General features: G+C 33.4%; 1 protein-coding gene and 1 pseudogene across 1 annotated transcript; one reads left to right on the top strand and one right to left on the bottom strand.

Moving 5' to 3' along the window:
• Nucleotides 1-2,813, top strand: LOC123193320 (annotated as a pseudogene).
• Nucleotides 2,814-5,736: 2,923 nt separating this feature from the next.
• LOC123192216 (U2 small nuclear ribonucleoprotein A'-like) lies at nucleotides 5,737-9,096 on the bottom strand. The gene is made up of 8 exons (XM_044604689.1): nucleotides 8,856-9,096; nucleotides 8,741-8,781; nucleotides 8,531-8,660; nucleotides 8,240-8,445; nucleotides 7,319-7,495; nucleotides 6,852-6,902; nucleotides 6,584-6,748; nucleotides 5,737-6,032 (listed from the first exon to the last, which is right to left on the bottom strand). The coding sequence occupies exons 1-8, from the start codon at nucleotides 8,935-8,937 to the stop codon at nucleotides 6,027-6,029; spliced, it is 858 nt and encodes a 285-aa protein (XP_044460624.1). The 5' UTR covers nucleotides 8,938-9,096; the 3' UTR covers nucleotides 5,737-6,026.
• Nucleotides 9,097-11,246: the final 2,150 nt, after the last annotated feature.

Genomic DNA, 11,246 nt, shown 5'->3' on the forward strand with positions numbered 1-11,246 from the left:
CCCGGTTAATAGTGAGAAGATAAATACCTTTTATTTGTTTCTGAGATATTTTTAAAGCTTCTCAGAGTACCGTCCTCGGAAATTTTAATTTTAAGCGAATTTTGATCTCTTCTCCTTCGATCTCTCCGCAAATTCGATCTACAGTTCTCAGGTATCTATCTCTCCTCTTCATCCCCAAGCGTGTCTCTATTTTCATTCGATTTATTTCTAGATTCATCAAATTCATCTGAAAGCCTTATCAGTTTCTCCGATTATTGATTTTTTGGCTGATTTTGTATATCGATTTACTGCGATTGGATTTTCAGAAATTTGATTGTTATCTGAACTTTATAATTTCCTAATAAGACTTTTTTAATATTTTTTTTATTTAATTCGAGAATTTTAATGTGATAGCTCTGAATTCGATCTATTTTTTTGACTCTGAGAATATGGGATTTTTTTCTTATTTATTCGAGTAAAAAGAATATTTGGCTTGAAAAGCCCTTTGTTAAGTAATTTAATATGATTGTGTGCATATGAAATGTGTTTCTTTTGCGAGTTTAAGATATGTTGTTAGACATCTGTATGTTTTCTTTTTAGACAGGACTGTTAATGTGTTTTTTTTTTTAATTTGCTATTTTTTAATTAAGATAGTGATGCAGCATCTTTTTGCAAGTTACTGTTATTTAATAAGTAAATCTCAGTTGTTATGGTTTGGTTTCTTGATTCAATATTTATAATTGTTTTTTTGGCAGCTATTGTATTTTTTGAAATGGCAGACGGTCATGAAACTGATAAGAACATTGAGATATGGAAGATTAAGAAGCTAATCAAAGCCCTTGAGGCTGCAAGAGGCAATGGAACAAGCATGATTTCTCTTATTATGCCTCCTCGTGATCAGATATCACGAGTCACTAAGATGCTTGGGGATGAATTTGGAACTGCTTCCAACATCAAAAGTAGGGTTAATCGTCAATCTGTTCTGGGTGCCATTACCTCTGCTCAACAAAGGTTGAAGCTCTACAACAAGGTTCCCCCAAATGGGCTTGTGCTTTACACAGGAACTATTGTCACTGACGATGGCAAGGAAAAGAAGGTCACTATTGACTTTGAGCCTTTCAGGCCCATTAATGCATCTCTTTACCTTTGTGACAACAAGTTTCACACTGAAGCTCTGAATGAACTTTTGGAATCTGATGATAAGTTTGGTTTTATTGTTATGGATGGTAATGGGACCCTTTTTGGTACACTAAGTGGAAACACACGTGAGGTCCTTCATAAGTTTTCTGTTGACCTTCCAAAGAAGCATGGAAGAGGAGGGCAGTCAGCACTCGATTTGCTCGTCTCCGTATGGAAAAGCGCCACAATTATGTTCGGAAGACTGCTGAACTTGCCACACAGTTCTATATCAATCCTTCTACTAGCCAGCCCAATGTGTCAGGACTGATACTTGCTGGGTCAGCTGACTTTAAAACTGAGCTTAGTCAGTCTGATATGTTTGATCCCCGCCTTCAGGCAAAAATCCTGAATGTAGTGGATGTTTCTTATGGGGGGGAGAATGGGTTTAATCAGGCAATTGAGCTGTCTGCTGAAATCCTGTCAAATGTAAAGTTCATACAAGAGAAGCGCCTGATCGGGAAATATTTTGAAGAAATAAGCCAGGACACTGGCAAGTATGTTTTTGGTGTTGATGACACACTGAAAGCTTTGGAAATGGGTGCTGTTGAGACACTTATTGTTTGGGAAAATCTGGATGTTACTAGGTATACCTTGAAAAACACCACTAACAATGAGATTATTATAAAACACTTGAACAAGGAGCAAGAGGCAAACCAGAACAACTTCCGCGACTCAAGCACCAATGCTGAATTGGAGGTTCAGGAGAAGATGCCACTTCTTGAATGGTTTGCTAATGAATACAAGCGTTTTGGTTGCACACTTGAGTTTGTTACCAACAAGTCGCAAGAGGGATCCCAGTTCTGCAGAGGCTTTGGTGGTATTGGGGGAATCCTCCGCTACCAGCTTGATATGAGGACATTTGATGAGTTTTCTGATGAGGGAGAATTTAACGATGAATCTGAATAGCAATCAATCAAACATACTCCACTGCTGGTGCAGGGAGATGGGGTGAAAACCCTGCACCAGTGCGCGGCACGTTGTGCCTGCTTCCCAGTATCTGTGTTCCAAAAATTTTTCAAAGTTCTATTGAGGTTTAAATTCCTGAACTTCTCTTTAATCCTAAAATTTTTTTTGTCTTGTGTTTTAGGTTTGTCTTGATGGATGTTTTTGCACAATGTTAGTCTATAATTGGAGTTCATTTCTAGTAGTTTTCCTTTTACTATAAATCATCTGATATTTTTTTTAAAAAAAAAAAAAACAGGGGCTATTGCAGGATGTCTCAGCAAATGAAGCTTAATATTATTATGCTGCACGGGCTTTGTGACGGAGGAGATCGATATGAAGGAACGGAAATAAGTAATGGAATCGAAAGGTCAGAAGAGCTACTGCCTAATGACAGAGGGGGCCGTGTGTGATTGCTGGCTTGGTTATTTCTGGGACAAAGACCCCTTTCAGATATATAATAGATGATATTATTATAATAAATTATATGGCTTTCATTAATATGCAAGCCATGGATGGTTTGTGATGAATTGCTATTACTCTGAAATACTGTCTCTATGGTTTTGTTATTTTTTGTTAAAGCCTGAAGTCTCGGATAAACATTCTAGGTATTATGATGATTATGGTTATTACTATGTATGTTTTGAGTGCGAGTATCCTGTATTAAGGTTTACATGTTTGAATGGTGCTTAAATATTGGCTTGTTTATTTTATTCTGGATGAAGCATTCTGATTGCAGGAAGAGAAGTTCTCATTATGGTAGGGGATGTTTCTGCTGATTGTTCCTCATTTATGCATCAAAATTAGGTCATCTGTTTTGATGGGTTAACTTTTACCCATCTCATTTATAATTTAAAATCATTCATAGTAGAATTATAGTAGAATTATATGTATAAATAATGATATGTTATTATGTAATTAAATGTTATTTTATTTATAATTTAAAATTATTCAGTTTTATAATAATATAGAATCATTTACACACATTTTTTTATCGATAATTTTAATGGTAAGGTAATTTTTATAATTTTAATAAAAATTAATTTTTGAATTAAGGGTTAAGACTATCATGATTTTTCCAAAAAGATAATAATAAAATTATATATTTTTATTTTGAGTAAATAAATATACATATATTTGATATGTGGTATCATGTTATTAATTGATTTTGATTTAAAGATAAAAAATTATTCAGTTACGTGATGAAATATGAAAATATTTTTTTTTTATATATTTAAAATAAATATATATAGTATTGTTTAAAAAATAAATTAAGTTATAATGAAAATAATGAAGTAGATTATTAGTGGGTAAATGTTTTTTCAAAATTAAAGGTGAGATATGTTATTTCATCAAAGTTTGGGGTACTACCTTAACAAACTGTACTAGTAAACCATGGTTAGTTTATTGAGGGTCGATAAGAAGCGTTAGAGTTAGGGCTAGGGTTAGGGTTAGGGTTTTATGCGTAAAATTTGCTATAAAAACAAAGCTAAGTTCTCTTTTCTCAACGAATCTCTGAAGGGAGGGACTGTCTTTCCCAGTTTGCATACCCTAACACACGTTTATATATCTAATCCAAAGGTTTTTCTTCTTACGTTTTTATTTTTTCTTTGTTCTTGTAGAGAAGCTTCAGATTCAGCTTTTGAATTAATTTTCGTAAATTTCTGAATTAATTGGTTTTTAGATCTATTTCATTGATGTGGGTATTTCACCATCACATCAATTTGTTTTTGTTTTTGTTTTTTAATTTTTTGAATGATTTAGCCTCCCAATGATCGAACTCCATATATTAAAAGTTTCAGCCTTGTCTGAATGTATATGCTGAAAACTAATTCTTCTGAGGGAGTTCCATTACAATGACCATGAAATTATTATTTACAATCCGTCAGATTAATATTTCATTTCCTCAATTCAATGTCGTATATGTTGGTTGATATCAATTAACTTATTTTAACGAGTTCATATGGGCGGCCCTACGTCTGATCTTAAGATCAGGATATATGGTGTGGGCAGTAGAAGGAGAGGTTGATGAGTTCCCCCTTTTGTGTATATCTTTTCATCTGGGAGAACCGGGGGAGGAGATATCAATCATTGTGCCCATGCTTGCAAAGGATATCAATCTTAGTTTCTGGCCGTCCCCTGTTATGGGACAATGATTTTCCATTCCCTAAAATTCTCTTTTAATTTTTTTTTTTTTTTGGTTATCTCTAGATAAAAGATATTGTGTAGGGAAGCTCCTCAAGCTGCAAGAATATTTCATAATATTTGAAAATGCAAATGGGATCCAGGAACTGTAGGTACTTAGAAAGAACACTTATGGGGTTTGGCAAAATTCAGTGGAATTGATTTTGTGAAATGGAAGCTGTAGGATGAGCTGAGCTGATGGTGTAAATGAAAACTAAGTTGGTGCAAATTCCTAATTTCACACAAGTTGGCTGGAATAAAATTTGACCTTTTATTGATTTGGAAGTTCTAACTCGATGATTCTTTGTTCTAGAATATTTAATAAAAGAAATTGTTTTTATTTCTCCTCCCGGTTGGGTTTTTGTTGGCATTTTAGCTACCCAAGTATGTTGTCAAGAGGTTTTTCCACTCAGACCGTCTAAAACTCGAATCTGCGGTTGTAACTACTGTCTATTGAAGCCTTCTGAAGGAGGCAACTTTAATCTGCAGGCAGCCATATTTAATGAGCTCTGAAGTCAACCATGGATGATGCAAGCCAAACTGAATTTAAACTATAAGATTTAACATTTTTTTAAATCGAGTTAAACTTGTGTTAAATGATTTTTGATTTAATTTGATTCAAATTTATAGTTTAAATTTATAATTTGATTTGACTCAAATTCATAGCTCGAATAAGTCTGAATTCATAATTTGAATTTATGATTCAATTTGACTTAAATTCTTGATTCGAATAAGTAATTCTAAATATTATTTGAGTCAAATAATGTCATTTTGTTAATAAATTATGAATTCGAATCACAAATCCAAATCGTAAATTTGAACTATGAGTTTGAACCAAACTAAACAATTAATTTGAGCAATTAATTCAAATTACAAAATCGAATCAAACAAAACCTTTTTTTATTCGAATCGAATTTAATTTTAACTCAGGGCATTTTATATTAATACCTAACTTAAATCAAGGGGTATTTAGATTTATTAATACCTAACTTAAATCAAGGGGTATTTAGATTTATTAATACCTAACTTAAATCAAGGGGTATTTAGATTTATTAATACCTAACTTAAATCAAGGGGTATTTAGATTCAGTTCAATTCGTATCACCCTATGGATGATGTCTTTATTGGTTTTCCTGTAAATCATTGATTCAACGTAAGTCAATATGAGAATACTACCATCTTGAACCCTAAAAAATAAAAAAATCAGAACGCGCTAAACGGCGGTTGAATTGAAACACCAGCATACGCCATCGAACGAGCTAATTTGCTTAAACATCCAGCATCACTTGAATCGATATCATCAATATTATAATAAAATATTGAATCCCCCAACAAGATTTAATCTCAGGCCTCCAGCAAATCTATACTATTGTGCTGATAAGCTAACAAAGCTTCATTTTAAACCGGAAATCCACAATTCAGGGCAAAATAATGCTAACAATATTTTCCAAGTTCTGGTAGAACATGGTAAAACTTGTATACTTCCAAACACATAAAGTTATACATGCCCATGTCTACATTTTAGCTGAAGAAACAAATTACCTCTATTAGCTTTTCTGGTCACAACAAGGGAAAAGGGTAACATAAGGGAGGGGTGTCAGAAGAACCACAGAAATAGTTTTCCATATCTGGCAGCCCCTGATAAAGTAGATGAAATTCTAAAACTAACTCAAATGTTCTCTTGATGATACAACCCGTCAAGCTTAAAGAGTATAGACTTCACATAGACTGGACTAGCCTTTCTATTCCTGGCAAAACAGAAAAAACATGGCATTAGTATCAGAAACTCGGACGGTCACCAAATAATATATTGCCCGCTCATGGAGCAAATGAAAAACAAACCAACAAATGCGAAACAAGTGAAAAACATAGGCATCCAGTAACATATCAAAATGGAAGATTAGAATACACAAAGACCACAAAAGGCATTGGATTACATGTTTACTAAACTATCAAACTCAAACAAATTCTAATGTGCATGCACATCTAAGCATTGGAAGACAGACGCCAAATATTTTTCTCTATCTCCACATGCAACCTCCCATAAAATCACATCTCTCAGTCTGCTCAGGCAACTCAATCTACTAAAAAAATAAGTTTATCTTACTAAACTAAAATAAAGCTCACTAACCAAAAACCAGTCATATACTTAAATCACAGATTTACCAACTGAATGCATGGACTGTATAATCCTCATGATCAACAAGCAAAGAGAAGAAAGAAAAGCAACAGAGCATAAAAAGGAATAAAATAAAAAATTGAAGAACTTGGTTCAAATGCAAAAAGAGGCAAGAACTACCTGTTCCATGGGAGCAGGTTCATCATTTCCCTGTTCTTCTGTATTTCTGGGCTCAACTTCAGCTTCACTGTCTGAGACCTCTTTCTCATCTTTATCTTTTCCATTCTTGGTGTCAGTATCATCTGGAATTTGAAAATCTGCAGGAAGCTGACCTGACTTCAAAGCCTGCCATGCATTTTCCATGTGGAAGGATACTGTTGATATCAAGCACATACAATAGAAGACAACAATACATAGTAAAAAAAAAATCTTTCCATTAAGCAATTACCTGTTCAAGTCGTGCCACCTCTTCAAGTGTCTGGGAATTCACAATGGCAGCCTGCATACAAATGAAACAATGATGAGATAGAATATCACCAGGATATAAGTTTGAGCATGCTGTGACAGAACATGCAGAAGTCATTTTAAGGCATTACCACTATGAGAGAAGCAAATACAACATGACAACAAGACGACCTAAAAATTTCAATATTTCAAATAATTTTCCAATAGGCAGTCAAACTATGCAACATTTACATTTACTCTCACAGTGTGAACCTATATTAACAAGTAATGATATAACCAATAACTACTTTTTTTGTTGCATGGATAATCAAACTACTTATCATATTTAGCTGTCCAGTGTCAAGATGTTTAAATCATATGATTTTCAACCTTCTGCTACACTATAATCTCCAGAAAAAGCAACTAGAGCTTCTTGTATGACTATGTATTGTGATGCAATGAACAATATACCTTGATAGCAATAATTTGCTCAGGCGTGGGGGCAACCACTTTTGGAGTTTGTTGATCCTCTGGAGGAACTTCGGAAACATTTGGAGCTTCAATTGGTGCAGACATCTTTGCAGATTCCTTTTTAGCTTCCTCTTCAACTTCTTTAGAGGCAAATAGACTTGCTGCTTCCAGCCTCTCCTATAATCCGAAGATATGATTATCAATAAAAAATTCATAAATAACCATGCAACGATTTTAGACTATCCAAACAAAAATGTTATGCTCCAAAATTTTTGAAAATTTCACCATTACTACTTATAATACCAAAGCCACTATACGATGGCATCTTTTTGAAACTCAGTCATAAGTCATCTTCCTCATGAAGCTAGGTATAACTTAAACAAACACCATGAATGTAACATAACAAGCATACAAGGAGTAACCTGTAATACAATATAAAAATAACATATATAACAGAATTTCAAAGTCTAGAGAAACGTGGAGGCACAGATGTCGGCTAGAATGTCATTATATAATCTATCTACCTGCTATATCAATATGTCACATAATCATGGCTATATATGTACTCACTTTTGTTCTGCACAGACATCTTTTCTCTTTTTCAGAAATCATCTGAAATCTGCATTATACTGTTTTGAAGTCCCAACACTTAACATTGCATGAGATAAAATTTTTGTTCAACCATACTCGTTAATCAACAAAGCCATACCATAAGTGCCATCTCAAGGATACCCAACCATACATGAAAAAGAAAAATCTAGCTTTCAAAACATGCAGAGATTCAAACTTCAGCTGAATGACTAAAACATGTTTCAGTTTCAGTAGGAATTGGACTTTCCAAAAATTTCTAAAACTGTGAAACATTTCATAAAAAAGATATATACATTTGTGTCTATAATCTGGATAATGAAAGAGACTCACCTTATTTTTTACCTTCTTAAAATCAAGAACCCGAAGAGATTTCAGTTTGTGAATGACATAAAGCCTATAATTAGGCTTCTTGGTGATATTATTATCCAACAAACTTAAGAACTGCAACTTGGGAAGCGAGGCGAGAGGATCAATCTCCACCAAGTTGACAAGCCTGTTGTTTGTGAGAACTAAAGTGTGCAACTTTGGCGAGAACTCTGCAGCAGAAAGCAATGTTAAACACCTAAAAAAGGTAAAAACACGTTACATTGCGCTTGTTTTTTTTTTTTTAAAAAAACTGACCTCCAATGTTGGGATTGATTCGAGTAATTCTATTGTTGTTAATAATCAAAGTACCCAAACGATTAAGAAGAGGCATGTTCTCGAGCTTCACAATCTCATTGTCAGACAAATCAATAGTATCAAATTGATCCTGCAAACACCTCAAAGTAAGAAACGAGACACAAAACGCTTTCAATCGAAACAACCACCATATATGAATATATAACTGACCTCGGTAGCTCCCAAGTTTTCAATTACAGCAATTTTGTTACCTGCAAATATGTATAAAATTTTAGGTAAAAACGATGTTAATATTACGAATATAAAGAAAGAGAAAAAAAGAAACCTCGAAGATCCAATTCGCGCTCCTTAATGGCATTGAAGAAGTGAGGGCTCTTCCAAATCAAATCGGCAGTGAGTCTCACCATCTCTAAGGGAAGCAACTAGTACACACTCTCACCGAGTGCAGCGACGGCGATTTGGCTACGACGCTGCTTTTAGCCGTTTGAACTCTAGGGCGTTTCTACTATCGAAACCGCTAAAAATAATGAGAACTTGAGCCCCTTTCTCACGTGTAGAAGAGAGGGTCTTTTTTTTTTTTTTCCAAATTAGTTTTATAACAATTAAAAGGCCAAATAAATTCGCACGCACCAAGAGTTGATAAAATAAAATTTGTTATCCTTTAAGTTTGAAAAAGTCAGTTTACCACCTTTTAAATTTGAAAAAGCCAATTTATCTTCTTCAAAATTGCCATTACTTTGTGCTAGTATGCTGGTCTTCCATATCTCAAACTATTGCATCTGGAGGATTAACCTCAAACTGCTAAATTTTTTTTTTTTCCCCGTAACATGAATCATGCCATGTTAATATATTTTAAATACAACGGTTTTGGAACTTGTTTCTTAAGCAATTGAAGCACAAAGAAAGCTTGATGTATTGGATTGTATAGCAGTGATATTGTCGATAACTGATGAGTTGGTGAAATCATATACGTTCTATTAGACTTGTTCCACCCATGAGTGTAGTTGGAACTTTATTTGAAAGTCTCAAAACTATCTTGCAACACCTTAGTTCATGCAAAACAAATGCAGAACCAAAACAAGAACTGCTCTGCTCTCCTCTTCTTGACATTCTTAGGGAAAGAAAAATACATAGAAAACAACTGTGCAAAAAGGGTAAACTGGATACAAATTAATACTTCGCATTAAGTTTAATTTGCACAATAACAGTCTAGAATCGCAGAACTTTAATTGCATATGTAAATTTGATCTTGTATGTAATTTCTTATATATCCAAAGCATGCAGAGAATGACCGTCGTCCAAGGATGACAATCGTCATCTAAAACTAGACAACGAGCATTGTCTAGACCTAAACAACGCTTTGTCATCCAAACTGGACAACAAGCGTTGTTCTTACTAGACGATAAGTGTCGTCCAACAACTAGCCACATCGGTTGTTAATGACAGGAGGAAAAAATGAAGAAAAAATTAGGGATTTGAGGGAGGGAAGTCACTTTTCAAAGTTCAAATATAAGGATCAAATGTTAATTTTTAAAACCTGAGAGGAAAAATAAAATAAAATTATATGTTTTTTAATATTATTATTAAATAACGGTTTTACCTTTATATTTAACAAAAAATTTAATGATAGTTTAGAAATGAATAGGTGTTTGAGTTTTTCATCTGTTATAGGTGTTTTTGAAATTGAGCTAAAACTTGGATAAGAAATAGCTTTTTGCCCAATTTGTAAATAGAAGTTTTTGTATTTGACCACTAAACTTATTCAAAAACAAGTCAATCCCGGCAATTTAATGAAAAGGAAAGAAATTAAAATATGAAATCCAATAGGCTAAGGTGATGGAACAAAGGCAGTGCTGATAGCCTTGTGGCAAAAGGGTCCAATCGTGGGATAACGTATACATTGTATTGGTTTTAAGTTTTTTTTTTTTAAATGAGAAATCAACTTAAGTCAGACTATCTTTTTTAAAGACAAATCAATTATATTGGGTATGATAAATCTTAGATCTAATAATAAATTCTATAATCACTGAATGAGGTAAGTTAAATGTTTGATTTTGATATGTTATTAGAGAAAATTTGAACTCATATTTTCTTTCCTATGAAATGTCCTCTCTTATCCTCTAAATTATTTTTGTGGTATTGTATTTTATAGACAAGGTAAAATTATCATTTTCCTCTAAACCCTAAAAAAATTATATCATTTACCCTCCTTGTTTGAAAAACTAACAATTTTTTTCAAGAATAAATTTAAAAAAATTCACTTTCCCCCCTAAGGGTTAAAAAACAAACCCAACCAAGCATTTGGCAAATGGCAACCTCCCTCTCTGGTGTTTCTCTCCCGACAGCATTGCTCTCTCTCTCTAGTGGCTTCCTTCGTCATCCAGAAGAGAGGTGACATTTCATTATCAAAATAAAGAGTCATCTTTGGAAGACAAACGTTGTCCTTTATAGTGGTGGATGGTCGTTCTTCATCATCTTTAATAGTTGGATCTACAAAATCAATAGAAAGTGTTCGTTGTTGGCCGAAATTGCAGTAGTCAAAGAACGAAATCAAACCTTAAGAGGTAAAATGTTAACTTTTCAAACATTAAGAATGAAGTGAAGTATTAATTTTTAAAAATTAGGGGGAAATACTATTAATTTTTAGAGTTTAGAGTTTAGTGATAAAATAATGATTTCATCAATTCCTATAATTAAAAATTTTAATATAAATTAA

This window comes from Mangifera indica, chromosome 12 (genome assembly GCF_011075055.1).
Source record: "Mangifera indica cultivar Alphonso chromosome 12, CATAS_Mindica_2.1, whole genome shotgun sequence".
Taxonomy (NCBI): domain Eukaryota; kingdom Viridiplantae; phylum Streptophyta; class Magnoliopsida; order Sapindales; family Anacardiaceae; genus Mangifera; species Mangifera indica.

Excerpts from the sequence above, each read along its gene's own strand:
- LOC123192216 (XM_044604689.1), bottom strand. The coding sequence starts at position 8,937 with ATGGTGAGACTCACTGCCGATTTGATTTGGAAGAGCCCTCACTTCTTC. Across the intron at positions 8,782-8,855 it reads GCGCGAATTGGATCTTCGAG|GTAACAAAATTGCTGTAATT; the intron begins GTTTCTTTTTTT and ends ACATATTTGCAG. Across the intron at positions 8,661-8,740 it reads AAAACTTGGGAGCTACCGAG|GATCAATTTGATACTATTGA; the intron begins GTCAGTTATATA and ends AGGTGTTTGCAG.